Genomic DNA, 26,048 nt, shown 5'->3' with positions numbered 1-26,048 from the left:
TTACCAGTTTTATTGGAATGTATTTTTATTAAAAAGAGATTGGACTGCGGTATTATTCATATTGTTGGTGGATATTGTGATTTACTGCCATTATAACCATGGCTGGTTATAATTCTGCCCGAAGTTGTTTTATGACGTCAGAGTAATGGCGAAAGGAAGAAAACGGTAGGCTCCAGGGCTGGATGCAGAGCTCCAGTCTGGCTAGCCTGCCGTGTGGGATTAATGTAGGATTTTGCATGTTTTACACAGAAAACTGCCAAAATACACTGCGTTCAATAAATACAGATTGACGATGACCCAGAGTTGAACCACAACAAAATAATTGCTCCTGTTTCTTTGAGCTTTTGTCTTTGGGTGTCATTTGTGTTTATTGGTCATAGCGTTTATGCAGCCATTGGCAGCATTGCGAAATTGAAAGAGAAAGCGCTTCATTTGAATGAAAATTAAAAAACAGGATGTCATGCTCCAGCGAGCTTGCTCAACATGAGAAAATTAAAAGCAATTTTAGTGTCCCGTGTGGCAAAAATAAATGTTGATCAGACCGCAGAAACATTTTTTGTATCATACTTCCTCCTGCTGATCCTGCTTTTCACAAGTGTCAAAGCCCTAATAAAATTATGAACAACGTGCATTAATTGCGTGACTATTACGAATTCGCACAAATGGTTATTTCCATGGGATCGCGAGTGAATGAGTGTAAAAGGCGTCCTCTGAAGGCGTGCGTTTCCCTCCCCAGCGGGCTGTGGGCCGAGGCCATGGATCCCAACAGCTGGAGCGGCAGCGAGAGCCCTGCCGAAGACATCGAGAGGCTGAGCGACTCGGCCGACAAGCCCCTGGACAACGACGCCGAGGGCGTGTGGAGCCCCGACATCGAGCAGAGCTTCCAGGAGGCGCTGGCCATCTACCCGCCCTGCGGCCGCCGCAAGATCATCCTGTCCGACGAGGGCAAGATGTACGGTGAGTGCCCCTCCCCTCCGCGCCCCGCGTAGACTCGCTCCAGCCGTTTGGGAGTGCTGGGGAATTTCCATGCTCCTCCGGTCCCCAAGTGAATGCCATCGTGGCGGGCTCTGCTCTGCGGTTGCGTCATATTGCAAGATGGAGTCGCATGCTTATTTACAGGGGTGAGGAAATATTATTTCTGTTGTTGTTTACTTTTGTTCTGGGGAACGTCTCCTGTGGGATTGAAATTGTAAGAATTTAAGACTGAGGTAGCTCGAGGTTGAGGGAAGGGTGAAAATGAAGGGGTGAAGAGCAGTTGTAAGTGTGGGAGAAATTGAGAATGGGGAACTGGTGGGTGTGATGCAGGGACTGGATTACTGACCCTCATTAGCTGCCCTGCTCTGGGGCAGCAGAACATTGGGTGAGAGGCTGGGACAGGCCCACATTAACTGCCCTGCTCTGGGGCAGCAGAACAGCAGGAAGTGTGAGCCAGGAGCAGATGGTACTGTGGCTGCCACCAGCTGTGCCCCTCCCCCATTCCTGGCTGGGTGATGTCATGGAAAGAGGGAATATTTTCTGAGTTTCTCAGCCTGTCACTGTCGAACCCGAGCAGAGAGAGTCCCGGGGGAGGGGTGGTCGCAGCTGTCACCTGACGCTGCCGGCCAATCCGAACCGGCAGCGAAACCCTCTGCTGCTGGCGGGGTCCAGTCTGAGCGCGGTGATGGGCGGTCTGCGGGGGGAGACGCAGCGGCTCCCTCTGGGATCCACACGCAGGAGACGCTCTGCTCTCAGACTGCTCCACGCTCAGGCTGCTCTGCTCTGCTCTCAGACTGCTCCACGCTCAGGCTGCTCTGCTCTCAGACTGCTCCACACTCAGGCTGCTCTGCTCTGCTCTCAGGCTGCTCTGCTCTGCTCTGCTCTCAGACTGCTCCACACTCAGGCTGCTCTGCTCTGCTCTCAGGCTGCTCTGTGCTCAGGCTGCTCTGCTCTGCTCTGCTCTCAGGCTGCTCTGTGCTCAGGCTGCTCTGCTCTGCTCTGCTCTCAGGCTGCTCTGTGCTCAGGCTGTTCTGCTCTGCTCTCAGACTGCTCCCCGCTCAGGCTGCTCTGCTCTCAGGCTGCTCTGCTCTCAGGCTGCTCTGCTCTCAGGCTGCTCTGCTCTCAGGCTGTTCTGCTCTCAGGCTGTTCTGCTCTGCTCTCAGGCTGTTCTGCTCTGCTCTGCTCTGCTCTGCTCTGCTCTCAGGCTGCTCTGCGTGTTTAAATGGTCATCATCTCCACTACATCACCCACTGGGATCTGTTTCCATTATGGAGTCAATAGCTGTCAAACACATGAAAAGTCTACACTCTCCAGAACTGACGGAGGACTTCCAAGTATTGTGATGAGGTGGACTGCTTAACAAGCATTTTAGTCTTGTAATAAGACTTAACATTCTATTTTTTTCTTTTGAGTAGAACATATTAGTTAGTTACTGTTTGGTTCAACTTACATTTTTTAACCTCATTTGTAAATCTTGAAATGTGTCGTACCTCAAAAGAAATAGAATTTTAAGTCTCAGTATAAGACTAAAATACTTGTTGAGAGTTACTTTTTTTGGTTTTGCAGTGCATGTACAACCAGGACATTCCAAATTCAGAGAAAACTATAAAAATCTGGGTTAGAAATTGCATCCAAAAAAATATGGAACACATTTGAAGTGCTGGAATATGCTGGGATTTACTTAGCAAGCTGGAGAACTCCCATGCTTTGGGTTATGAATTTTTTAAATATGCTGCAAGGCTGGAAGCCTTAATTGCAAACCCAAGGTTAAGTTTTAAAATGCGCCTGCCATTTTATGCACTTTTCCTTTGAGCCCCAGCAATCCACCGTCTTTTCCTCATTACTCATCTTCTGAATTGAATTGATGGTGAAAAACTGAATGAGTAAAATGAATTTGTATTTAATTTAATTTATTTAAAGTGAATTTAATAAGAAGTTAAGATTAAATTAAAGGAAGATTGCATTCTTGTTGAGTTGACTCATCTGTATGCATGATTCTGTAATTATAGCTTTAATGGAAGGAATTGGCCCCAAAGTACTGTTTCCACACAACAGATAGTTACTGTTGCTTTATGATTGGAGGGGAAAAGGCCGGTCAGTCTCTCCAGGTGCATGTGTTCGGCCAGTGACTCTCACCTAAAACCTGCATTTCACCTCCGTGGAGATGCATCTAATTACTGCTGAAGAGTGTGCTGAGTGTTTGTCTTAAGTTCTGTTTTGCTTTGGCGAGTGCCTGCTTTTTCTGAATTGCTCCTGTGACGTTGGTCAGTCATAGGGTGCTGGTGCACTGAGGTCAGCTGGTTTAGTGCCGTTTCCTTTGTGGCTGGGAGCGGGCCACAGAGGGCTCCAGGAAGACAGGCGAGATAGGAGATGTGGGCAGGATTGTGATTGTGGAGAAGGCTCTGTGAAAGACCAGGCCACTCTCTCCCTCTTTCACAGAGTTTTTCCACTGATATAATGGTATTAAAATCAGATATTTTAAACGACAGTACAGCAGTGATTTGTGTTCTGCGATTCGCCTGCTGTGAGCTGTATGCTGGGATTCGTGTTCTGCGATTCGTGTTCTGCGATTCGTGTTCAGCGATTCTTGTGCTGCGATTCGTGTTCTGCGATTCTTGTGCTGCGATTCGTGTTCTGCGATTCTTGTGCTGCGATTCGTGTTCTGCGATTCGTGTTCTGCGATTCGTGTTCTGCGATTCTTGTGCTGCGATTCGTGTTCTGCGATTCTTGTGCTGCGATTCGTGTTCTGCGATTCTTGTGCTGTGATTCGTGTTCTGCGATTCTTGTGCTGTGATTCGTGTTCTGCGATTCTTGTGCTGTGATTCGTGTTCTGCGATTCTTGTGCTGTGATTTGTGTTCTGCGATTCGTGTTCTGTGAGCTGTTTGCTGGGATTTGTGTGCCGAGAGCTGTTCGCTGTGTTTGGGTTAAATGTAAACATCTCTATCTTTCGGTGGGGAAAGAAGGACACACTCAGAAACATATGTACTATGTATACCTCATTTTAATTGAGGCTGCTTAGTTCTTGTGAATCATTTAAATGTATAAATGTATCATTAACATTTTTATGGACTAATATATTGAATATTGAGTCCAGTTGTTTTTTGTTACAGCAGCCCTGTGTGTAAGCTTTTGCTATGCCTACATTTATAGGAACATGAAGAGAGCTTTCAGGTGAAGTCTTGGAGGGCTGCGGTGCCTGGTTTTTGGTTTGTTTTATCACTGAAGTGCTTAATTTATGTGATTGATTTTGTGAAAGATTCCACACATCTTGTTTCCCAGAACTAAATTGTCTGCGGAATGAAAACCAAGCAGTAAAAACCTGCAGGCATCTTCCTGGAGTTTTAGATCACTGCCTTAGACAGGTGTGTCCTGCAGCCTGTCTCCATGGGAACACCCCCCCCCCCCCCCCCCACACACCCTTGCTCCAGTCACATTTTATTTTCTCTTATTGTGGAATGCCCAGTTGTATTCAAAGAGCAATCTGTCAAGCACATCTTTCTCCTCTGTGTGAGACTAACCCGGATGGGCGAATGCTCTCCTCTCCTCCCCTCTCCTCCAGAGTAGGCACTGCCAGCTTCACATGCCCTGGGTCACACTACGCCCAGTCCTGCTCCGCCCTGCAGGACTGGTGGCCACTGTCAGTGCTGCCGCATGCACACCAGACCGGGGCCCATCACTGCACCGTAATAGGCTTAACAGGATGAGCCACTTAGCACCCCCATGTTCTGTGCATTATGAGTGCTAATCTGTGATTTAATTCTCACTGCTGGTCACGATTGGCGCAGAGGTTTCATGGGCTGAACCGAGCTACGGTGTGACCAGGTGAACTGGGTGTATCTGTTCCTTTAGCCAGGGGAGGGCAGGGGTCTCTGTGCCCGTATCATACCCTGGGTCCTGGGTATGTGCTGCTTTCCCATGCCAGTGAGCTCCACATCCTGTGCTTTTAAGTGGCAGGGCCATCTGTGTCCCTCCTTAAGGCAGGTATTTTACCACAAGGCACTTACACCCAGCTCACCGGGGAGAGATTCCGTCTTTATTGCCCCGGCTGAATGCAGTTAATTAGCAACCGTCTCTATGGCAACGGCCTCCCGGCTCAAAACAGTGTCTAATACTTGCAGCTTCGCTGTGTTTACCTGGAGGAGGTTTTTTTTGTGCTCTGAGCCTCTCTGGAACTGGCACTGTGCCGGGACTCAGAGGAGCAGCTGCCCAGGAAACAGAGCTGGGGGGGCGAGGGGGGAGGGTGTGGACAGCCAGGAGGAAGTGTCACTGTCCCCAGTATTATCGGGTTCCTGTTGGAGAACACATAGAGGAAGGAGCTCACACGCGGAGAGTCCAGCTGTGCATCCACGAATGCTGAACTCTAACGTGACTACTCTATGCGCTTGCTGTGGTAGCAGTGCTGTATTGGCAGGTGAGCTTTTTCACTGGGGTTTGCTATAGCGAGACTTCAGTTTTTGTCATTATATTGGCCCATCACATCGTCCATCATTTGAATTTATCCGCTGATGCCATTAACATTTTTGTAATCTATTACTACCCTCTTAACACCAATACTGTGCATTCCTAAAGAAGAGTTTACCCCCCTTTTTAATTGTAAAACATTGTGATCTTCATACGAAAGGTCCTAGAAAATAGAAATAATAATGATAATCAGTAGGCTCAGTCGGTGCCGGTTTGCAGCTTAAACCCTTTGCCTCCCGTGCTGCATTACAGACTCCCACAGCAGTCAGGCAGCCGCTTTAGTCTGCCATCGTGAATCAGCCTAAATATCACAATATGTTTTTCATGCACAGGCGAGAAGCCCAACAGGCAGTAATAATGAGGATGTGTGAAACAGCCATCTGTCTCGGGGAGCGGGGGAGCCTCGCACACATCCGTGCACGTCTGCACTGTTACTGAAGAAAGGCAACATTTGTTTTACATCCTTACAGTTTTTATTAACACAAAGTATTGGAGCCGTCGAGTTTGTACTCGTGGGAAACATTTCACTGTTCGACTGCGCTTGCCGCCAGAAACTGTTTGTTTGGATAATCTGTTTTCAATCTCCTCTAGTACAGATATGCTTTTTTAATTTATTTTTGGTCAAGGAATGGCTAGATGGCTAATTTAAGGCCAAAGCAATCGATGAAAATGCTTTTGTTCATTCCTTTTTGCTTTTTATTGATAAGTAATTTATGTCTATGAAAATAGAATATTTTTAAGCTGAATACAAATTTTTGCATTGCTTGCTGGTCCCCGGTTTAGGAAGCCCTGTTCTACAGGATTAGAGTGAGCCTCATAACACACGTCTTTGGCACAAACTGGAAGGTTTTTGTTTAACTGCATGAGCCATCATCGTCTTGAGTGCTTTGATGAAGAGCCATCCACCGTACAGACGCACCGGGCGGGGCTGCCAAGTCATTACCAGGCCGGCCTGCATCTCCCAGCCTGCCAATCTGGAACCAAGCACCACTTCGCCTGCTGGGATACCAGGGAAGTGATCCCGGCTCATGGCCTCAGCTAACCTTGCCTGGCTTTACCTGGCCTTCAGGCCACAGCCTGCTTCTGCCTGGCGCCAGCCAGCGTGTACGGAAGACTAGCTTCACCCATGAGGGCAGCCTTCAGCCTCGTGTTCAATGTACGCGAAGGCCGTGTCAGACCGTCATATCTGAGAGAACGCAAGGGATCATTGACATTTACTTGAATAGGCTTTTGGTAGTTTATTAATTATGTATGACTGAAAAATAACATGTGTACCTGCGGTAATGTGGGATTTTTGGGTGTGTTAGGTGATGTTCTGGTGTTCTAAAATTAACTCTTCTGTCATTTCTTGAGCTATTTCTCAGTGTCCACAGCTGACACCATCCCAAACACACCGTTATATACCCAGTAATTTGTCTCTTATGACAATATTTCCTTTGGTCTTTCTGGTCTTTGTCAGGGTCCTACAGTAAGGCTTTAAATGGGGGAAAATGTACATTTACCTGTTTTTTTGTTTTTATGATCTCTTTTTGGGGCCCCTGCGCCGTTTTGTGGAAAAAGGAAAATACTCTCATAGCAACTATGAGCCAGCCTTGGTACGGCCTCGGGGGAGTTGGTGCATTGATTAGCTCTGTGTCGACAGCAGTCTGCTGACTGATTCCTGGTGGTAATGTGTTAATTGCGTTGTGTCAGGAGCAGTTGCCCATGGCTCACCACCACTGGCTCCTGCGTGTGCTGACCTGCGCGAGCTTAGCGGACGTTGCTTGGACCCCGCCGGCGCTGGGTGTGTCCGTGTTCCCCTCGCTTTGCCGTGCTGGCAGGCCAGTTTGAGGCTGCACGCATCCCTTCCTGAGTAGGATGTGGACCTGCACATGTTTCCACATGTTTTTCATTGGCTGGCACGTGGCTACGTGCGTGGGGGTCTTGACTTCCACTTGGTTCCACTTCCATCCAGGTGGAACTGTGCCTGAAATACTGTAAGCTCTGTTCCTGTTGCTGACCTCCTTGCTGGGCTTTTTCCAATCAGAGGCATTGCTTTTTTTTACAAGGTGGCAGAGTCTTCTGGCAGAGATTGGAGACAGGCAAATAATCATTTTGTGAAAAATGACTGAGGTTGCTACCTATTTGAAGCACTTGGCTTTGATCTGCTCTGAGATTGGCTGGCTGAAATATTTACTCATAGGCTTACCGGTAATCTTGAATATGTGTCATTCAGGAGAGTTCCCATTGCTAAGGCTTAAGCTGATCTTTCCCAAATGATGACTCATGGGTTGATTTTGGCATTATGGCTAATCATTTATAGGAAGTAATTGCAAACTTTGGAGCAAATGGCTATTTTTAGTATGAGCACATATTTAGGCTAGCTAGTCCAATAATACTTAAATCACTGCACTGTTATCAGCCTGTAAGTGTGTACTACTCATCTTTCAGACCACTTGTAGCCTGTCCTGAGTGACTGTGGCTCCTGTGTTCTGTCCGCTTTTCACTTTTTAAAACCATTTTCTGGCAACTAGGAATGTCCAGCTGTGTTCCATGGCCTAATCACGGCCACGTCCTCTTCATTCAGAAGAATGCAGACAACGCATCATGTTGGCTATTATTTTTTATTTTCTTCAGCTGACATTGAGCTGGAGGAGAAAACCTTCTGTCCACTTTGTGCCGGTGAACTGTGTTTCCCATTGACCTGAGAGAGTTACTTCTTTCTGATGAGTCACAGGCATAGCGCCAACTGAAATCCCTCCCTCCCCGGGGGACACTACGGCCAGTTGTGTGCTGCCCTGCAGGGCTGCTGGACTCAACTGTCTGGATTCAAGAGCAGACCTCAGGACACATCCACACTCTGGTACAGTGTGCTAGCGGGATGAGCTTAAACTGCAGCTCCGCATCTGTTCAGGAGTGGTGGCTTGCATTAGCACGTTAGCGCCGTGTCAGCAGAATGTATGACCATCGCAGAGGGTCTTCATCAGTGTGGAATGTGCTGCACGCCACGCAGACTCGGGCGTGGAACAGGAACGGCATCCTGCGAAGAACATCAAGCACAAACAAAATTTCACCATCTGTCTGTTTGTTGTGCTTTCAATATGTAGAATAAAGTTATGGAAATCAATCACTTTGAAGCCAGCAGTTAAAAAAAAAAGGTTAAAAAAAATGGGATATCTGTGAGTGCTCATTTGGTTATGAGCAGCGTGAAGTCAATTCTGCTTCAATTCAGTGGATGTATTGAAATTCTACTGGAAATTTTCATAGAAAGTTATGGGCATTTTTAATTTCATGATTTAGAAGTGAATACGTGATGGGGTAATAAGAGGTCAGGGTTTTATTCAAGCTTGAATAACCAAGTAGAGGCAGTTCCTGTATAGTTCAAGGACTTACCATATAGGGAGACCACCTCTTCTTTGCAACAATAGTACGAGTGTACATTTGCACACGTCATGTTGAATTTGTATTTCATTGGAATCTATTCAAGAACGTAAGGGGCCAAGCTCTCCGTAAAGTCCCGATAGACACACAACCTTGTGTGTCACTGTTATTGTGCAAAAAATGTGTAGGAAAATGTATCAGCAATACACAGAAGTAACCGTATCCTTAACTTGTGAAGGGGGAGAGGCTGTAAAAGAATAGGAAGAGAAGGAACGGAAGGAAGAAATGGAATGGTCTGTAAGGAAAACAATGTACGGTCATGAAGTTTGACTTTTCATTTACACGTACAGGCCAGCACTAACAAGTTCTCTCCATTTTCAGATGGCAGATTGATCCTGAGAGATTGAAAATATTGATTTAGCTGAGTCTGTGTCTGTGGATCTGGAGAGGTGTCTCCTAACACTGCGCTCCGTCCTGTGTCCTTGTTGGGCTGCAGTCCCCTGGGGCGGGTGCAGGTATTCACACTAACAGCCAAATTCATCCACCCATCCACCCCCATCAGTCCAGTCACCATGTGACTCCCTGGCCATTTATGGCTGCAGTGCACATAACCTCACCCACTCCCCCAGACCTGTACTCCTCCATTCTTTACCACACATTGTGACCAGTAGGCCGGACCTGCACTCCTCCATTCTTTACCACACATTGTGACCAGTAGGCCGGACCTGCACTCCTCTGTTCTTTACCACACATTGTGACCAGTAGGCCGGACCTGCACTCCTCCATTCTTTACCACACATTGTGACCAGTAGGCCGGACCTGCGGTCCTCTGTTCTTTAGCACACATTGTGACCAGTAGGCCGGACCTGCACTCCTCTGTTCTTTAGCACACATTGTGACCAGTAGGCCAGACCTGCACTCCTCTGTTCTTTAGCACACATTGTGACCAGTAGGCCAGACCTGCGGTCCTCTGTTCTTTAGCACACATTGTGATCAGTAGGCCGGACCTGCACTCCTCTGTTCTTTAGCACACATTGTGACCAGTAGGCCAGACCTGCACTCCTCTGTTCTTTAGCACACATTGTGACCAGTAGGCCAGACCTGCACTCCTCTGTTCTTTAGCACACATTGTGACCAGTAGGCCAGACCTGCACTCCTCTGTTCTTTAGCACACATTGTGACCAGTAGGCCAGACCTGCAGTCCTCTGTTCTTTAGCACACATTGTGACCAGTAGGCCAGACCTGCACTCCTCTGTTCTGTAGCACACATTGTGACCAGTAGGCCAGACCTGCACTCCTCTGTTCTTTAGCACACATCATGACCAGTAGACTGGCAGTAATGGACTTTATGACATAGTTTGTTGCCTTTAATTGATAGTGATTCAGTCTGTATTAACAGGTCCCTGGTGAGCAGTGGTACCTAGCAAGGAGTAGGCCCAAAGCCTGGGCCTTGCTTGTGTTCAACCAGTTGCTCTGAAAGGGACTGAACACAGCTAACTGCAAGCTGACAGGCCCTATTACCTCTTCCACTGCAATTATACACAATTCAAAAAACCTGATGGGTTGTGTAATTCAGGTTGTCTGTTTGGTTGGAATATACTGCAGTCATTAATCTACTTTATCAAGACATTACATCACTCGATTCACCTCGAAAAGCATCCCTCTTCCGGGTACCATCGTTAAAAGTTTAAGTATCGATTTAATTTCATATTTGAAATGATAAAACAGGTTTGTACTGAGCCATTAATTTTAGAAGTCAATAAAAAGGCATTAGTAGATCAACAATCTCATTAACAGACTCCACCCAGGGTGTTTTTCTGAGACATTTGCCCTAGTTCACTCACCGGTTTTTTTACATTCATATGTCGAAGCGTTTGCATTTGTTTTGTGAACAAGACGCTGAATTATGGATGATGAGGATGAGGACATGCGTCATAATGCATACTGTGTCACACCTCGTAAAATAAAAGCTATTCAGACGTAACCTCTGTGTCCAGAGCTTGCCCTTAAGGTCTTACAGTGATCCACTGTAATCTAAGCAAGTGCCAGTCGCACATCAGTCTTCGTTTTGAAAGATCATATTTTGGACTTGTTTTACATCATATGCGTCAATATTACAAGACTTTTTATAAAACATTTAATGGACTGATGAGGCCTGTTTTAGCCATTTTGCCTTTTACGATAAAGCTGGAATTTTCCATGCCATAAAAGGTGCTTGCACAAACACCAGCTTCAAAAGGAAAGTCTGTTTGTATTGCATTCTCCTGGAGGTGAGAAGACGGGTCACTTAAGGGCACCCCTCCCCCCAAGTGTGAGTCAGATTTCCAATTTCTGTGAATTCTAGCCTGTCTGATCAGTCAATGTACACTGAAGCTCAGAGGAAACATGGGTCATTTCTGCTCTTTAAGCTTGTGTCTTTCAACCAGCTCATCACTCGTCATTCAGGCGAAGGGAAAAACATCAGCGTTCTGCCTGCACGCTAGCCTCGTGTTGAGTGTCCTACTGTACACACGGAGCTTCTTCCAGTCCAAACCTTTTTTTGCCGTTTACCAAGCGAGAGCCCCGGTTATTGTGGCCTGTGTCTCAGAGCTGCAGTTTAAAGTTGCGGGGCTTCACAGCTGCCAATTACATTTCCCTTCGCTCTCAGAAACAATGGAGCTTACGCAACACAGGCTTCAGCACAGACCACAATGAGCCACTGCTGTTAAAGCAGTGGCTGGGGGATATTAGGACCAGAACCACGAGTCTGAACACACAGCACACGGCACCGCCTTCTCTGGCCATTCCTCAGGCCTTGCGGGGAGGCCTCGAGAGGACCCGGTCCTCGAGGCAATGGCCTCCCTGAGGTGCTGTGACAGGGGCATGTTTCACATTGGGCCGATGGGGTAGGGGGGTGGGGCCACGTCTTATGGCGCTGCAGCATGTGAGCGTAACCGCAGCAGATGGCTGTGACTTTGGCCTTGAAGTCTTCCTGGGAGCGTGGGGGGCCACAGCCAGCAGCCAGGGGAGCTAAGCCCTCTACAATGGGCAGCTGGCCGGCTGCAGTCCGATGTGAGGATCAGCAGATGCTTTCTTCTGTCTCTCTAAAAGGATTTCTGTGACAGAGGGAGCTGCGGCCATGTCTGTTTGAGCGTAATCATCACCCCTGGGGGTAGGGGAGCGGTGGGCGAGGGGCGAGCCACACCTTTTCAGGGAAACACCTGCAATTGGCCCGCAGATCTGATCAGCTTAAGCCCCTGACTCCTACTCCAGTGCGATTGTTCAAACGGCCATCTGGATAAAGGGTGTGACCTTTTGTTCGAGCGTGTTTTTTTTTCTTTTCTTCTTTGTTTCTTTCTTATTTGTTCTGCGGGCCAGCAGGAAATGCGCTTGTAATAAACCGGTTTAGTTTGGGACAGCGCAGGGGTTGGTAAAACATGCTCACACAGTTTTGGGAGAACATTTTCAGCATTATATCCATTGCAATCTTGTATTATCCTGTTTGTGGAGAAAAATGTGAAATGTGCTCTGGACTAGCAGTAGATTACCTGTACAGCTTCCAAGCCACACGTCACAAGCTTTGTGCCCGTAGAAAGTGTTTCCTTCTCGTGGAAAGTTGCGTTTCCCAGGACGGCTTTGTTTCGGGGAGGGCTTCCTGTCACCCCCACCCAGGGTCCGCGTGATGAAAAGTGCGTATTGTTGGTTTTGTCCTTGTGATGCAAATGTGATCCGGGGACCCCTGAGTCATCAATCACACAGGGCAGGAGAGCCAGCTCTGCCCCACTATTCTGGGAACGCAAAAGGAATGGAAAGGATTAGGGCTGATGTAACGGTGCATAACGGTGCTTTAATGTGTGTGTGTGACATACATACATACGCACACACATGTACTGGCTAAGAGAGAGTCTCATAGCTGTTCCTGTGGCTGTTCCTAGCCTTGAAGTGTCCTCTGGCTAAAGCTAGGCTTCAGAGTCCTCTGGCCAGAGCTAGCCTTCAGAGTCCTCTGGCTAAAGCTAGCCTGCAGAGTCCTCTGGCTAAAGCTAGCCTTCAGAGTCCTCTGGCTAAAGCTAGCCTTCAGAGTCCTCTGGCTAAAGCTAGCCTTCAGAGTCCTCTGGCTAAAGCTAGCCTTCAGAGTCCTCTGGCTAAAGCTAGCCTTCAGAGTCCTCTGGCTAAAGCTAGCCTTCAGAGTCCTCTGGCTAAAGCTAGCCTTCAGAGTCCTCTGGCTAAAGCTACCCTTCAGAGTCCTCTGGCTAAAGCTACCCTTCAGAGTCCTCTGGCCAGAGCTAGGCTTTAGAAAGTCCTGTCGCTGATTGTAGGCATTGGAGAGAGTCCTGTGGCTGATCCTGTTGTGAAGGAATGCTGACTGACGGTAATGTTTAGTCATTTTCCTGTTTCCACAAGGGCACTTTTCCCAAACATGGTTTTGCTCTTTTTACTGATCGGACGGCCAAGTGTGTGAATGATGATACCAGCCTGCATTATTGCAACTGTAAGATATTAAACGAATAAAGGAATTCATATTCTACTTCTGTCTTCTGCTTTTATAGATTTAATAAAGTCAAGCCCGAGCCAAACTGGAGCTGTGGTTTCATGATGAACGACACATACATTTAAATGTAATGAGAATTAATGAGGGATGTTTGTGTTGAGGGAGGACGGGGTTATTCTGCACCAGGAGCTTTTAAAAGGCGGTTTCCAGCTCTGCCGTTAAATGTGGGGCAGGGAAGCAGCGAGCGGTCCGGCCACATGAAGAGAGAGTTGCGTGTGTGCGGATCACTGGTCTGCCAGCGCCTTGCCGTGACATCATCGAGAGCCGCAGCTCCAGATGTGCCTGCGGTCCTTTCTCTGTTCTAAAAGAAAAATACAAAAGTGCCGCTAAAGGAAATTAGCCGTAATAGAGAGAGGCTCATTATTTATTTCATTTAGCCTTAAATAGACAAAAGGCTGCTCTTAAGTGTTGTGTTATTAGCAATCAAAGGATGTAACCAAGGTAGTTAAGACATTTAATGCGCCGTAACCTGAACTGTATAGTGTCTGTCAGCGGGGCTCTCTGGACTGAATCATATTAACATTAAAAATAGCACTTGAGATGATGGTAATTCATTATGCCTGAGGGTGGTGAATTAATTGCATTTTTATACCTGTTTTATGTATGATTTGAGTAATGACGTAGCACAGACGCATGGACTTCAATGGCTCTTTTATTCTCAGACGGGAGCCCCAGATAATGGGGTGGGGGGGAATCCTTCACTGCACCTCGCGGGGTGCACCGCCCACCCCGGGGGTCACCGCAGGTCAGGGCGGGGTCAGGGCGGGTCACAAGGCTAGGTTGGTGTTGTGAGGACACTGTGGCCACTGGGGCCATCGGTCAGCTCCCACTCCTGTCAGACCCCATGGGAGAGCGCTCTCAGTGGCCATCGGACACGGCCGTCACACCCCCGCCCACAGCCCCCTGGAGCAGGGCTGCTATCAGCGCCGATGCAGCCCCAGCCCCTGCAGGCTTTTTGGTTTGGTTAAAAAAAATAAAAAAAATCCTTACCTTGACATAAAAAACATTTGAGGCATGAGCGATAATTTAACTGCAGTTTGTTTTAACAATCAGACTTTTATTGTGGCTATAAGGCAGTTTTTCATAGAAACATAGTGAGTCTAGCACTGTTTTATTAAATGAATATTAAAATGGTCATTAGAAATTCCTCGCTGCAGCGGTTTGGGAAACCCTGAGAAAGAGCTAATAAAACGAGCAGGAAATGATCTCTAATTAGGGAATAAAACTCTGACCAGTAGCACTAATTAAACTTCAGGCAGACCAGTGAAGCCTTATTGGAACAGTGGGACTATGCCAAGGGAAACGCTGGGTTAAAAGAGTCTGGATTTTTCCAGCAGCTCTCTCTCAGAGAGGGGAGGGGTGACAGAGCGAGCAGCTGTATAAACCCAGGACTGCACTAGGTGGGGGGAGTGGGGTCAGTTGGGTTCATGATACCCAAACCCTGGTCACACACTCACTTCCTGTACCCCAGCCTTGGCCCTGAAGAACACGTCCTCTCCCAGGAGGAGATTTGGGAGAGTGGTGCTCTGCGTGAACACCAGCACTGTTCTGCCTCCTCTCCAGGCAGAACCCCGCGCTGTCCCTCACACACCAGAGCAGGGAGAGGAAAGACTGTTTGTTTGGAGAGGGGGAGGGGGGATTCTGGCACCACAGTAAAAGGGTGGAGCCATTTTGGGCTTCTTCATAGGCAGGGGATGTGGGGCACCATACTGTATTTGTGTCTCAGTGTCACTGAGAATCCGGTGAGCCCCTTTTCTGTGCCTGTCTTTTATCATCTGTGTGTCCAGGTCATAAATATGTAGCCCTGTTCCTGCTGCTTTGTGTTGCAGCACAACTCTTTTAAGGTATTGAGGCATGCTCTCAGACCTATTCACTGACTGACTGACTCACTAACTGACTCATTCACTGACTCATTCAGTCACTCACCCAATCACTCACCCAATCACTCACCCGATCTCTGTCCCTCCCCGTCTTCCTCTCTCTGGGACTGGACCGTAAGCCACTCTGCACATGCTCAGTAGTGATCCGTGCTCTGTGACTCATCCGTCCAGCCCACGTGCCGCTGCCGGGAAACGGAGGGAGGGGGCCACCCGTGCTCATAGGCCACTCCTTATATGGGAGGCCTGGCCCAGCGGGAGGAGATCGAGCAGCGCTGAGAGTTGGGAACATAGAGCAGGGCGAGGAGGTCACTGTAGTCACCGCGGGTCTGCTCACTTAACTCCATTATCCAGCATGCACTGCAGGTCTGCTTCATAATGCCACCAGCCCAGGCTGTTTTAAAATGTGCATGTGTCTCTCTGACCACGTGGTGCTGGGTTCCACTGTACACGCTATTGTAAGCATATGCTGAGTCATTAAAAAAACACTATTCTCTGCCCTTTGCTTTCCCATTGTGAGAAGATTAATGGGATTGTTTTTAAATAACTGGGGGGAAATTGAAAGGGATATTATTACATAACCAATATATATTTTTTCCATTAAGAGTTTATACTTGGCCCAGTTAGAATGATTTGAAATGGAAAACCTCTTTATATTTAAGAATTAGTTAAAAAGTGTGAACAAAAATGTTAAAATAATTTGAGTGGTAGTTTCACATGGTTAATGTGTGTAAGCATGTAAGTGTGCTTTTACAAACAAATGAAAGAGCGAGAGTTACTGAAAGATTATTGTTAAAAAGGTCCAAACAACACACATGAGGCAGTGTGCCAGACGCTGTAATAAGGAGTTGGAAGTGCTGGAATTTGAGTGAAATGAAGCTCAGGCTGATGACTTTATGTGAAGCAGAGTGGGCCCTCTCACAAACAGAGAGGGGGGGGCGAGCATTGGGAAGCAGGGTTTGTGTTCGGCCCTTAACTGGTGTCCTGCTTCATGTCCCGAATGTTGTTTTGCCCAGCGTAGAGGAAAGGCAGCTGCTCTGCCAAGCCCTGCTGAGTGCTTTTTTCAGGCGGCTGAAAAGAATGAATTATCCAGCAGCGAGCATGCTTACAGCTGGCTGTCTGCAGCCTTTCATCTACCAATGGAGCGTCTGCATGAATGCTCTTATTGTCATGTTATGTGTACACAGTGTGTGAGTTATTGAAAATAGCGAGCCCCCAGCCTCATCTGGTAGAGATTACAGTACGGGCACGCTGCGTGCAGGACCATGATTGAACATTCCCAGGTGCTGCGCGATTGGCTGGGGACGGTCACGTGATCAGGAGTCGGGCTGGCCCTCGGAATGGGCAGGTTTCTCTCTCCCGCCACGCTTCTCTCCCTGAACTCCCGGCCGGAAGAAATATGCCGGTGTGACAGTCCCCTTTCAGTCACAATCACTGTTTTACACAAGTATGTACAGTGAAATGTTGGGACTCGACAATAACTCTACATGCTGTGAAGAAACAAACCAAGATATTTGTGATAAATTATTTTTATCCATTTTTTTGGTTCCTTTTTGTACTATCCAGTAATTGCCCATTGTTATGGTTATTGACTGACTTAGAGCTCAGCAGGTGGAAACCTCATTTGTACAACACAAATTGTACTTTGTGCTTTGATGAAAGACATTCGATACCATGGTTAGAAAGGATGATTTGTTGCTTAAAAATCTTATTGCACACCTACCAAACCCTGCCAGGGTTTGTGGAACTCATTCCTGCAGTTGGTGCCCACATTTGGCAGGGCTTCCTTACCTATAGTGTTTTGTTGGTGGGGAGTTATTAACATATGAAAAGGTGAAGCAGAAGTCATTTTGTGCAGTAATTTGAAGAGAGCAGGCCTTGAGAGAATCTTTGTGCCATTAAAGGGAAATTACTGCAGAGCTACAGATGAATTGTAACTTAATGAGTACAGTGCTGCTATTAAAGTACACCTGTCTCCATTCATTTTCAAACTGAGCGAGCAGCAGTTCACTTTTATACTGCCAAATTGTAAGAAGCTGTGATTAAATTATATTTATTTTAAAAGGATGAATGCATTTGCTTTTTCTTGCGTATGAAGACATTTTGTAACGTCAACATGTAATGTGAATGCAGATATGAAGCAGATCTGATGGGATATAGTATGCCTACTGCATACTTATTCTTCTAAGTGGACAGCTCTGCATGCTTTGAAATGATGATTCTTCATGTGTGGTGTTTTCATTTGAAGACTTGAAATGTAATACTTGTCTATTTTCTTTTTGGAAGGTCGGAATGAGTTGATAGCCCGGTACATCAAACTTCGGACGGGGAAAACAAGGACGCGCAAGCAGGTAAGTGGAAGCGCTGGGATGGCTGCATGTGTGTTTCGGCTGTTCTGAGCATGCTGCTGCAGACACACACACACACACGCATACATACACACATATATACACACACACACACACACGCATGGGAGCGCACTCACGCATACATACACACACACATGCATGGGAGCGCACACACCCATACACACGTGCACACACGCGCATGGGAGAGCATACCTTACACACGCACGCATATGCACCCACACACACGTGTACACGAATGCACACACAGCGCAGTTTCCGTGCACCCAGGCATACATACAAACTTGTACGCACAAACACAACACCTTAAAATTATGATTAAACTTCTCTTATCAGTGATATTTAAAGCTTAAAGCTGTGATTTGCAAACAACACTGCTTTGATAAAGTACATAAATTCATTTATTTGTCTGCTCTTTTAAGTTGTAAAGGTAGGTTTTCTGCACCTGAGAAGGTGCACATAATGCAGTCATTAGAACGACCACTAATGGTCTGGAAGCTCATGCTAGGGCAAATGTTTACACACATCAACTGCCTCAGGTGTTTTCACCAATCAGCTAACTTGGGAAAGGTCACATGATCTGAAGTTCATTGCAACTGGTCAATTCATTGTTCAGTCTAATCTGTGAGGGTCGTAACCAATACAGCCTACTGCTACATTACATGATTTCATGGATTTTAAAATTCATGTGTGCATTATGTCTTCAGCTAGTTATTCATTTACATGATCGACACCTGCTGAAAGCTGTTCAAAAAGCTAAGATATTAGTCCTTTATGGTTTTGATCACATAACACGCATATTAACAAAAATTAGAATTAAGTATTCACAACACAAATTCGTATGAGCTAATTCCACACAGTTAAAGACTTTAGAGCTGTAAAGAGAAAGTATAATCACTCAAAATAATATGCCCCCACACCTACAAACACACCCACCCCATGAGGTCTGGAATTTTTCAAGTCTTCACATGATGGGGGAATGACACCACGTAACGAGCTCATGGTTTTGTTAGCACGTCGCTCTCCGACATCCGTCAGTCCCAGTGCGAGCTGCCATTGGCCTGATTAAACGCGGCAGTGTGAGAGGGTGTAAATGAGCTGCAGCTATTCCCTCTCCACCCTTTCCTTCCTCCGTGTTATCATCACACTTCCCCCTGTACATATATGTCCCATAATGCACTGTACACACTGTACATCCCACAGTGCAGTATATATCGCACAGCCTGTGCATATAGCCCACAATGCATCGTGTGAAAAGCCTGCGGATGTATCCCACAATGCACCATGTCTCCACTTATTCCATAATACAGCCTACATATATCCCACTGCCTGCACATCATGTATAGTGTCCATTGTCCAATGTGCTCTAAGGCACTAGGATAAAGTGATGATGAATGCTATAAAATAGTGTCTTGATCCTAGCTTTCTGAGCAGCTTGTTTATTTGAATGCAACACTAGAATGCTCACAGCCGAGATCGGTTTTGGAGCTAAAGAGCTCTCATCCTTTCTGAACCTCTCACTGGTCTAACTGACGATGAGGAACAGGACAATGCTTTGGTTGCTTAAAGCTTGGTGCCTGGCTGAGAAGCTTCAATTATCCGCTGGCTGGGAGCGATGCCCGATTCCTGAAAATGTTCTTAACAAAATAGATGTTATTCTTTTTACATTTTTGGTTTCTTGTTTTGTGTTTCTTTCCTCTTTTTTTCATAAATTTTGAAAAATGGAGGTGTCTAGTCACATGCAGGTCTTAGCAAGAAAGAAAGTTCGAGAAATTCAAGCTGCTATCAAGGTAGGTTTGACTCTGCCCAGTCGCAGGGGGGCTTTTCATCGTCATGGTTACAGGCTGTTCCTTTGTCTTCCTCCCTCCCCCTACCCCGCAGGTGTCTAGTCACATTCAGGTTCTTGCCAGAAGGAAATCTCGTGAGTTTCATTCCAAGCTAAAGGTATGCGCTTTTCTGCTTCTGGGCCTATGGGTGCCATGCATTTCACTTCCTGCTTCCCCTGGTGACGGGTGGAAAGCCTGCTGCTGCACTCTTTCCCCAGATTCTGTGCTAGTGACGGCCTTTGTAGCTTTCCTAATAAACCCTCTCCCTCCCCCTTCCCACCCCCCTATCCCCACATTCATTTGTCCCTCTCCCTGCCTTTGTATGGCATTTCTTCTTGCTTTTCATTGACAAATAAGTACATTTGCTTTGAGCCGAAGATGGTGCACATTGCTACGATTTATATTAAAAGCTGTTAATGTTGATCAAGTTCTATTACAAAGGACTTGAAGAGGACACATGCCATTTAAAAAATGTCCAGTGTTAATATGGAACTTTAAAATGCAATATCCTCTGTTGAACAAGGTTATCTTATGTAGTGATAACATTGTTTTGTTTCAGAGTTCTTATTTCAGTTTTGTATAAAATTACAGTTACATATTACAGCATTTGTCCAATATTATTGAATGAAAGAATGCATATGCATCTATAGAGTGCACACACGCATGCACACACACACACACACCACACCCCCCCCCCCACACACACACACAATGCTGCTCAAAGCAAATGGCACTGGGTTGTACTCTGTTTGTTAGTTTGCCTGCCTCCTTTGTGGCCAGCCTGATGTTGTGAAACACATCGTCACAATGCGCTGTGTGGACCCAGAGAGCGGGACTGGGCTGCATGCTGGCAGGGCAACACTGGCTGATCATGAGTGGCTGCGAGCAGGAAGGTCAACGGCCTGCATCCTCCAATCAGATGCAGCGCTTACCGGGTGCATTGTGAAGGGACTGCCACTTCAGGCTGTGAGCGAATGGCACACTTCCTCCACCTCTCCCACACCGTTTCCATCCTGCCAGTCTTAATCTCACGTCGTCTGGGCAGTGTTAGAGCAGAGAGCGACACCAAGCTCTTACTCATCCTGTTCTCTGCTTTCTTTTTTATTTCTTCGGCAAATTATTGGCTGTTACTTGCTTCCATGCTGCATCAAACATAAATACTACAAATCACGGACTCAAGGATTCAGAATATTAATGATGTGAATTAAATGTGTATTGAAACTTCCTAAAAGTATTATTAATACCCAGCATTTAACCTTATAGATATGTATTGAAAAAATGAGTTACTGTAATAAAATGTAGATATAATTGTATTGCATGAAATGATCCCATAGGGTATTTGTGTATGAGTTTTATGGGATCATATACTGGATGTACTGGGATGGTGGTTCACATGTGGACTCCTAATGTAAGTGACTCAGTAGGTAATATTCCTCACTCCTCAGTAGTGTGTAGTGTAGCTGATGCAGTCTAACATATCGGAATAATATCTGTCTCCGTATATCTCACTTGCCACATAAAAATATATTTTCCTGTTATCAATGTAAATGATATTTTGTATTAACTGCATGTAATAGTCATTAGGTATAGGTAAATGTGGTTTAGGGTAATTCACAATGCAGTTAAAAATATTCTTGGCCATATGTATGTCACTGTGAGCAAGCAGTTGGGGAAAACTCATTGCATTCAGAAAATTGGTGCACATTGCAAGGGAATTGCTATTCGCGTACTTTTTGTGGAAATGTTGCACATCGCGGTTGTATGGTTGCAGCAGTCCGGATTTCCGCAGGTTTTTATTTCATTACTTGCGCTGTAGGGCTGAGCGGTTTTGATCGGCACACTTTGACAAATGTCCCAGTGCGCCACGCTGATTTAATGTCCCTCATTAGACCGTGCGCGGGTCAGCCGCGAGTGCCCGGTCGTTCGGGGACGCCCTCACGAGCCTGAGAAAAACAGCCCATTTCCCCCCCTGCGTGTTTCTGTCTGCTCGCATCTAAAGCCAATTAGAGATGAGAGACGGGGCAGAGCTGAACCTGTGGGCTTCTCAGCAGCCACTGAAGCCCTCTCCCGCTTCCTGTGCGCTGTAGAGCGCGGCGAGATGACTCATTACAGGGCCCTACTGTGGGCGCGCTCAGACCAAGGCTGGCTGCCACGGAGGACAGGCACACGGAGCAATCAGCCGTTTCTGAGCAACGGTGTTTCTGAGTGCCCTGCAGGTCTGTTGGGTTGTGCTATTGAACATGCCACCTGCCGGCCCTGCCCCTTGTAGAGCACTGCAGCCAGTGTGTCTGAGCTACAAGTCTAAAGTCCCAGGATATCTTGGTGAAGGAATGTCTCGTTTGATCAGTCACAGAAACTGAAAGGACATCGCAGACGTTTAATAAACTGTCATGGCTTTCTGAAATGACTCAAATTACCAGAAATAACTGTTGAATGTCGGTGAATTTATCGCCCCATGGTGGTTGTATGCTATGCACAAGGATGCTCTAGCACTGTATGCTTACATCGTTCGTAATGGGGAGCAGCCATTTTGAACTGCCAGTCATGCCACCCGCTCTCTGGACAGGGAGCACTGCGGCAGATACCTGCTCTGTGCAGATGGGGTGGGCTCCATTTAGCCTTAGCGCTCTACACAAGGACACAGACAGCCTTGTGAAACATCGCCTCAGACCTGTGTTGACTGTAGCTTGTGTGGCCCCACGAGAATAAGGGGCTGTGACATTACAACAACTCTTGTTTGTTTGCCTTCAGGTCACCAGCATGGTAAGTACTGTACGAGTCTTTGCTCTCCTGCTCTATAGCTTTGCTTAAGCTCACCTTTAGGTGTGCAGAACCTTAACTCTAGCGCTCTCTGGCTGTAGGTGTGCTGAGCCTTAACTGTAGAACTCTGGCTGTAGGCTGTAGGTGTGCAGAACCTTAACTGTAGCACTCTGGCTGTAGGCTGTAGGTGTGCAGAACCTTAACTGTAGAGCTCTCTGGCTGTAGGCTGTAGGTGTGCAGAACCTTAACTGTAGAGCTCTCTGGCTGTAGGTGTGCAGAACCTTAACTGTAGCACTCTCTGGCTGTAGGCTGTAGGTGTGCAGAACCTTAACTGTAGAGCTCTCTGGCTGTAGGCTGTAGGTGTGCAGAACCTTAACTGTAGCACTCTGGCTGTAGGCTGTAGGTGTGCAGAACCTTAACTGTAGAGCTCTCTGGCTGTAGGTGTGCAGAACCTTAACTAGTGCTCTCAGCTATAGTTGTGCAGAACCTTAACTGTAGAGCTCTCCCTGTAGGTGTGCAGAACATTAACGGCAGCTCTCTCTGGCTGTAGTTTTGCAGAAACTTAACTGTAGAGCTCTGGCTATAGTCATGCAGAACCTTAACTGTAGAGCTCTTTGGCTATAGTTGTGCAGAACCTTAACTGTAGAGCTCTCCCTGTAGATGTGCAGAACCTTAACTGTAGAGCTCTCCCTGTAGATGTGCAGAACCTTAACTGTAGAGCTCTGGCTATAGTTGTGCAGAAGCTTAACTGTCGAGCTCTGGCTGTAGGTGTGCAGTATGTGTGCTCTTCGCTCATAACCTAGCCGCTCCTGGTCCAGCCTGGTCAACACTGCTCTGCCTCAGTGTTGCACTCTTGCCAGCATGCGCTCCTCACCCCACCACGTCCCACACAGCAGCCACTCGTGTGAACACCTGTCCAGGCCTGCTGTTAGTGGGGCTTCCTCACTCATGGGTCTGCAGCCCTGCTCCTGGTGGGCTGCAGGGTTTTGTAATGTAGCACTTAATTGATCACTTAAAGCAGTTGGTTATAAATGTAACTCAACTAACCTGGTTTCTTGGGTCTGCACTGATTGCAGACATTACATTATAGTACATTTTACCAGTAGCCCATGAATGTGAGTCTGTGCAATTGTGAGGGAAAGGTTTGCACAGACTCACACACAATGGCTTTGATACCTCTACTCCCTGTTTTCTCTGTGGGGAGTCTGGGGACAGTTGAATAGGGAGACTTAGGACTAGGGAAGAAATCACACAACACTAAAACCAGAGAATCACACAGGTCCTGAGTGTTAATGCTACACTGGGACAGTATGTCAACGTAAAGAATAGATTTTAATGGACAAAACAGACAAAAGCTGCATTCGTTTTCCCCAGATTTCCTCCCCCAGTGAGAGCCTATGCTGTTTTTAAGAGTGAGGGGGAAGTGTTCCAGGTGTTAACTGGACTTTAAATGCATTTCAGCTGGTCTGGTCCCACTCTCTATACAGTTATTCAATTGTGAGCACTCAACACACATTCCTTTTCACAACACTGAAGCACTAATGACGGTGGGTAGGTGTTTGTGCCCATGAACGTGCTTGCTGGCTGGGCGTTGTGGAAGGGCTTTGTGTGTGTGTGTGTGTGTGTGTGTGTGTGTGTGTGTGTGTGTGTTTGCTGCCTCAGTGCTAAGGCCTTTCTGAACGCTGTTGAAGGATCAAACGGTGAAGGACAAAGCGCTGCAGAGCATGGCCTCCATGTCGTCGGCTCAGATCGTCTCCGCCACCGCCATCCACAACAAGCTGGGCCTGCCGGGAGTCCCACGGCACGCCTTCCCCGGAGCTGCTGGGGTAAGCCCTGCGTTCAACACAGCCAGCGCTCGTCAATGCTAATGGAAGGCTACATCAGAGAGGCTGTGTTGTGCTCTCCCAAATCCAACTGTTTGATTATTGTGTGTATGTATGTGTATGTGTATGTGTATGTGTATGTGTATGTGTATGTGTATGTGTATGTGTGTGTGCGTGTGCATGTGCATGCTTTTGTGAGCAGTTGGCTTGGGCTAAGGTGTGTGTGCGCACACGTGTGTGTTGGCAGTTGGGTTAAGGTGTGTAGCTTTATTAACCTTTGATTTTATGTTCTGTAGTTTTGGCAGGGCATGATATCAGCAGGCCAGCCAGGATCATCACAAGAGTGAGTACTGCAGACGGGGAGGGGCAGCCAGTGTGACTGGGGGCTGTGTACTTACACCACATTCATTTCCTACACGCCACAATTCTTATTACATTTCTCATGTAATTATTTCACTGGGCAGTTTACCTCATGTGCTTGCTATTTAGAAGATCAGGCCTTCTGTCACTCTGTAGAGAGCAAACAGTAAAAGGAGCTACACGATACACATAAAATTTAATAGAATTTTCAACTTTTTCAGGGCAAGCCATTATTTCATAGGGCAACTGTTAAACTTTATTTAAAACAAAAATTGTAAATTTTTTGTTAATATGGTAAATGCTAATTGTATTAATGTGCGATAAAATTACTTTTTTATCATAAAAATATGCCAGGTACAACAAAGGTAATTCTGATATTTACTATTTATTATGGTGTACATTTTAATTTGATAATTTATGCTAAACTGTATTAATGTGCGATTCAATGATCTTGCACATTGCAATGAAAATGGGTGGGCCTTTACTCCAGAGGCCACCACGGCCATATAGTAGATTATAAAATGGCCGTGCAGGTAGTTCTTTTTAAACGGGCAAAAATACAGAGCCTTGGTGTATGGCTGTTTGGCTGCCATTTAAACCTGCTACAATGTAAAGCATTTGCTTTCCAGTACTTGTGCTGTTTTAATGCTCTTTTCCCTCCCTGTTTAGCATTAAGCCTTTTGCCCAGCAAGCCTACCAGATCCAGCCAGCAGTCACAACATCCATTTCAGGCAAGACTTCAGTCCTTTATTCTTGACCCATTTCTACATTCCTGCTAGCTTGGTTTGAGTGGAAAGCTGACAGTGTGTTTTGGGGGTCCCACAGGGTACGAGTCCCCCACAGCTCAGGTACCCACCGTCCCAGCCTGGCAGGGCCGCTCCATCGGGACGTCCAAACTCAGGCTGGTGGAGTTCTCTGCCTTCCTGGAGCAGCAGCACGACCCGGACTCAGTGAGTATAGATCAGTCTAACAGTTTGACCTGTACTCAGTGAATGCACATCAGTCTAACAGTGTGACCTGTACTCAGTGAGTATAGGTCAGTCTAACAGTGTGACCTGTACTCAGTGAGTATAGGTCAGTCTAACAGTGTGACCTGTACTCAGTGCGCGCACATCAGTCTAACAGTGTGACCTGTACTCAGTGAGTGCACATCAGTCTAACAGTTTGACCTGTACTCAGTGAATGCACATCAGTCTAACAGTGTGACCTGTACTCAGTGAGTATAGGTCAGTCTAACAGTGTGACCTGTACTCAGTGAGTATAGGTCAGTCTAACAGTGTGACCTGTACTCAGTGCGCGCACATCAGTCTAACAGTGTGACCTGTACTCAGTGAGTGCACATCAGTCTAACAGTGTGACCTGTACTCAGTGAGTATAGGTCAGTCTAACAGTATGACCTGTACTCAATGCGCGCACATCAGTCTAACAGTGTGACCTGTACTCAGTGAGTATAGGTCAGTCTAACAGTGTGACCTGTACTCAGTGAGTATAGGTCAGTCTAACAGTGTGACCTGTACTCAGTGCGCGCACATCAGTCTAACAGTGTGACCTGTACTCAGTGAGTGCACATCAGTCTAACAGTGTGACCTGTACTCAGTGAGTGCACATCAGTCTAACAGTGTGACTTGTAATCAGTGAGTATAGGTCAGTCTAACAGTGTGACCTGTACTCAGTGCGCGCACATCAGTCTAAAAGTGTGACCTGTACTCAG

The 26,048-nt window shown here is 46.7% G+C and overlaps 1 protein-coding gene across 5 annotated transcripts in view; it reads left to right on the top strand.

Moving 5' to 3' along the window:
• Positions 1 to 26,048, top strand: part of tead1b (TEA domain family member 1b) — a 53,084-nt gene that overhangs the window by 17,458 nt on the left and 9,578 nt on the right. Inside the window, exons 3-11 of one of the 5 annotated variants that reach the window (XM_061244859.1) lie at positions 737 to 957; positions 17,489 to 17,553; positions 19,296 to 19,358; positions 19,450 to 19,512; positions 22,146 to 22,157; positions 23,846 to 23,980; positions 24,274 to 24,320; positions 25,007 to 25,068; positions 25,163 to 25,287. In XM_061244859.1, the coding sequence (XP_061100843.1) occupies positions 756 to 957; positions 17,489 to 17,553; positions 19,296 to 19,358; positions 19,450 to 19,512; positions 22,146 to 22,157; positions 23,846 to 23,980; positions 24,274 to 24,320; positions 25,007 to 25,068; positions 25,163 to 25,287 (774 nt within the window). In that variant the 5' untranslated portion in view covers positions 737 to 755. The remainder of the gene's footprint in view (positions 1 to 736; positions 958 to 17,488; positions 17,554 to 19,295; positions 19,359 to 19,449; positions 19,513 to 22,145; positions 22,158 to 23,845; positions 23,981 to 24,273; positions 24,321 to 25,006; positions 25,069 to 25,162; positions 25,288 to 26,048) is intronic. The other 4 variants (XM_061244861.1, XM_061244862.1, XM_061244860.1 and 1 more) reach the window with 4 other exon arrangements.

This window comes from Conger conger, chromosome 6, assembly GCF_963514075.1.
Source record: "Conger conger chromosome 6, fConCon1.1, whole genome shotgun sequence".
NCBI classification, from domain to species: Eukaryota; Metazoa; Chordata; class Actinopteri; order Anguilliformes; family Congridae; genus Conger; species Conger conger.
Note: the sequence above shows the minus strand (reverse complement) of the source record. Positions and strands in the feature narration are given on the sequence as shown.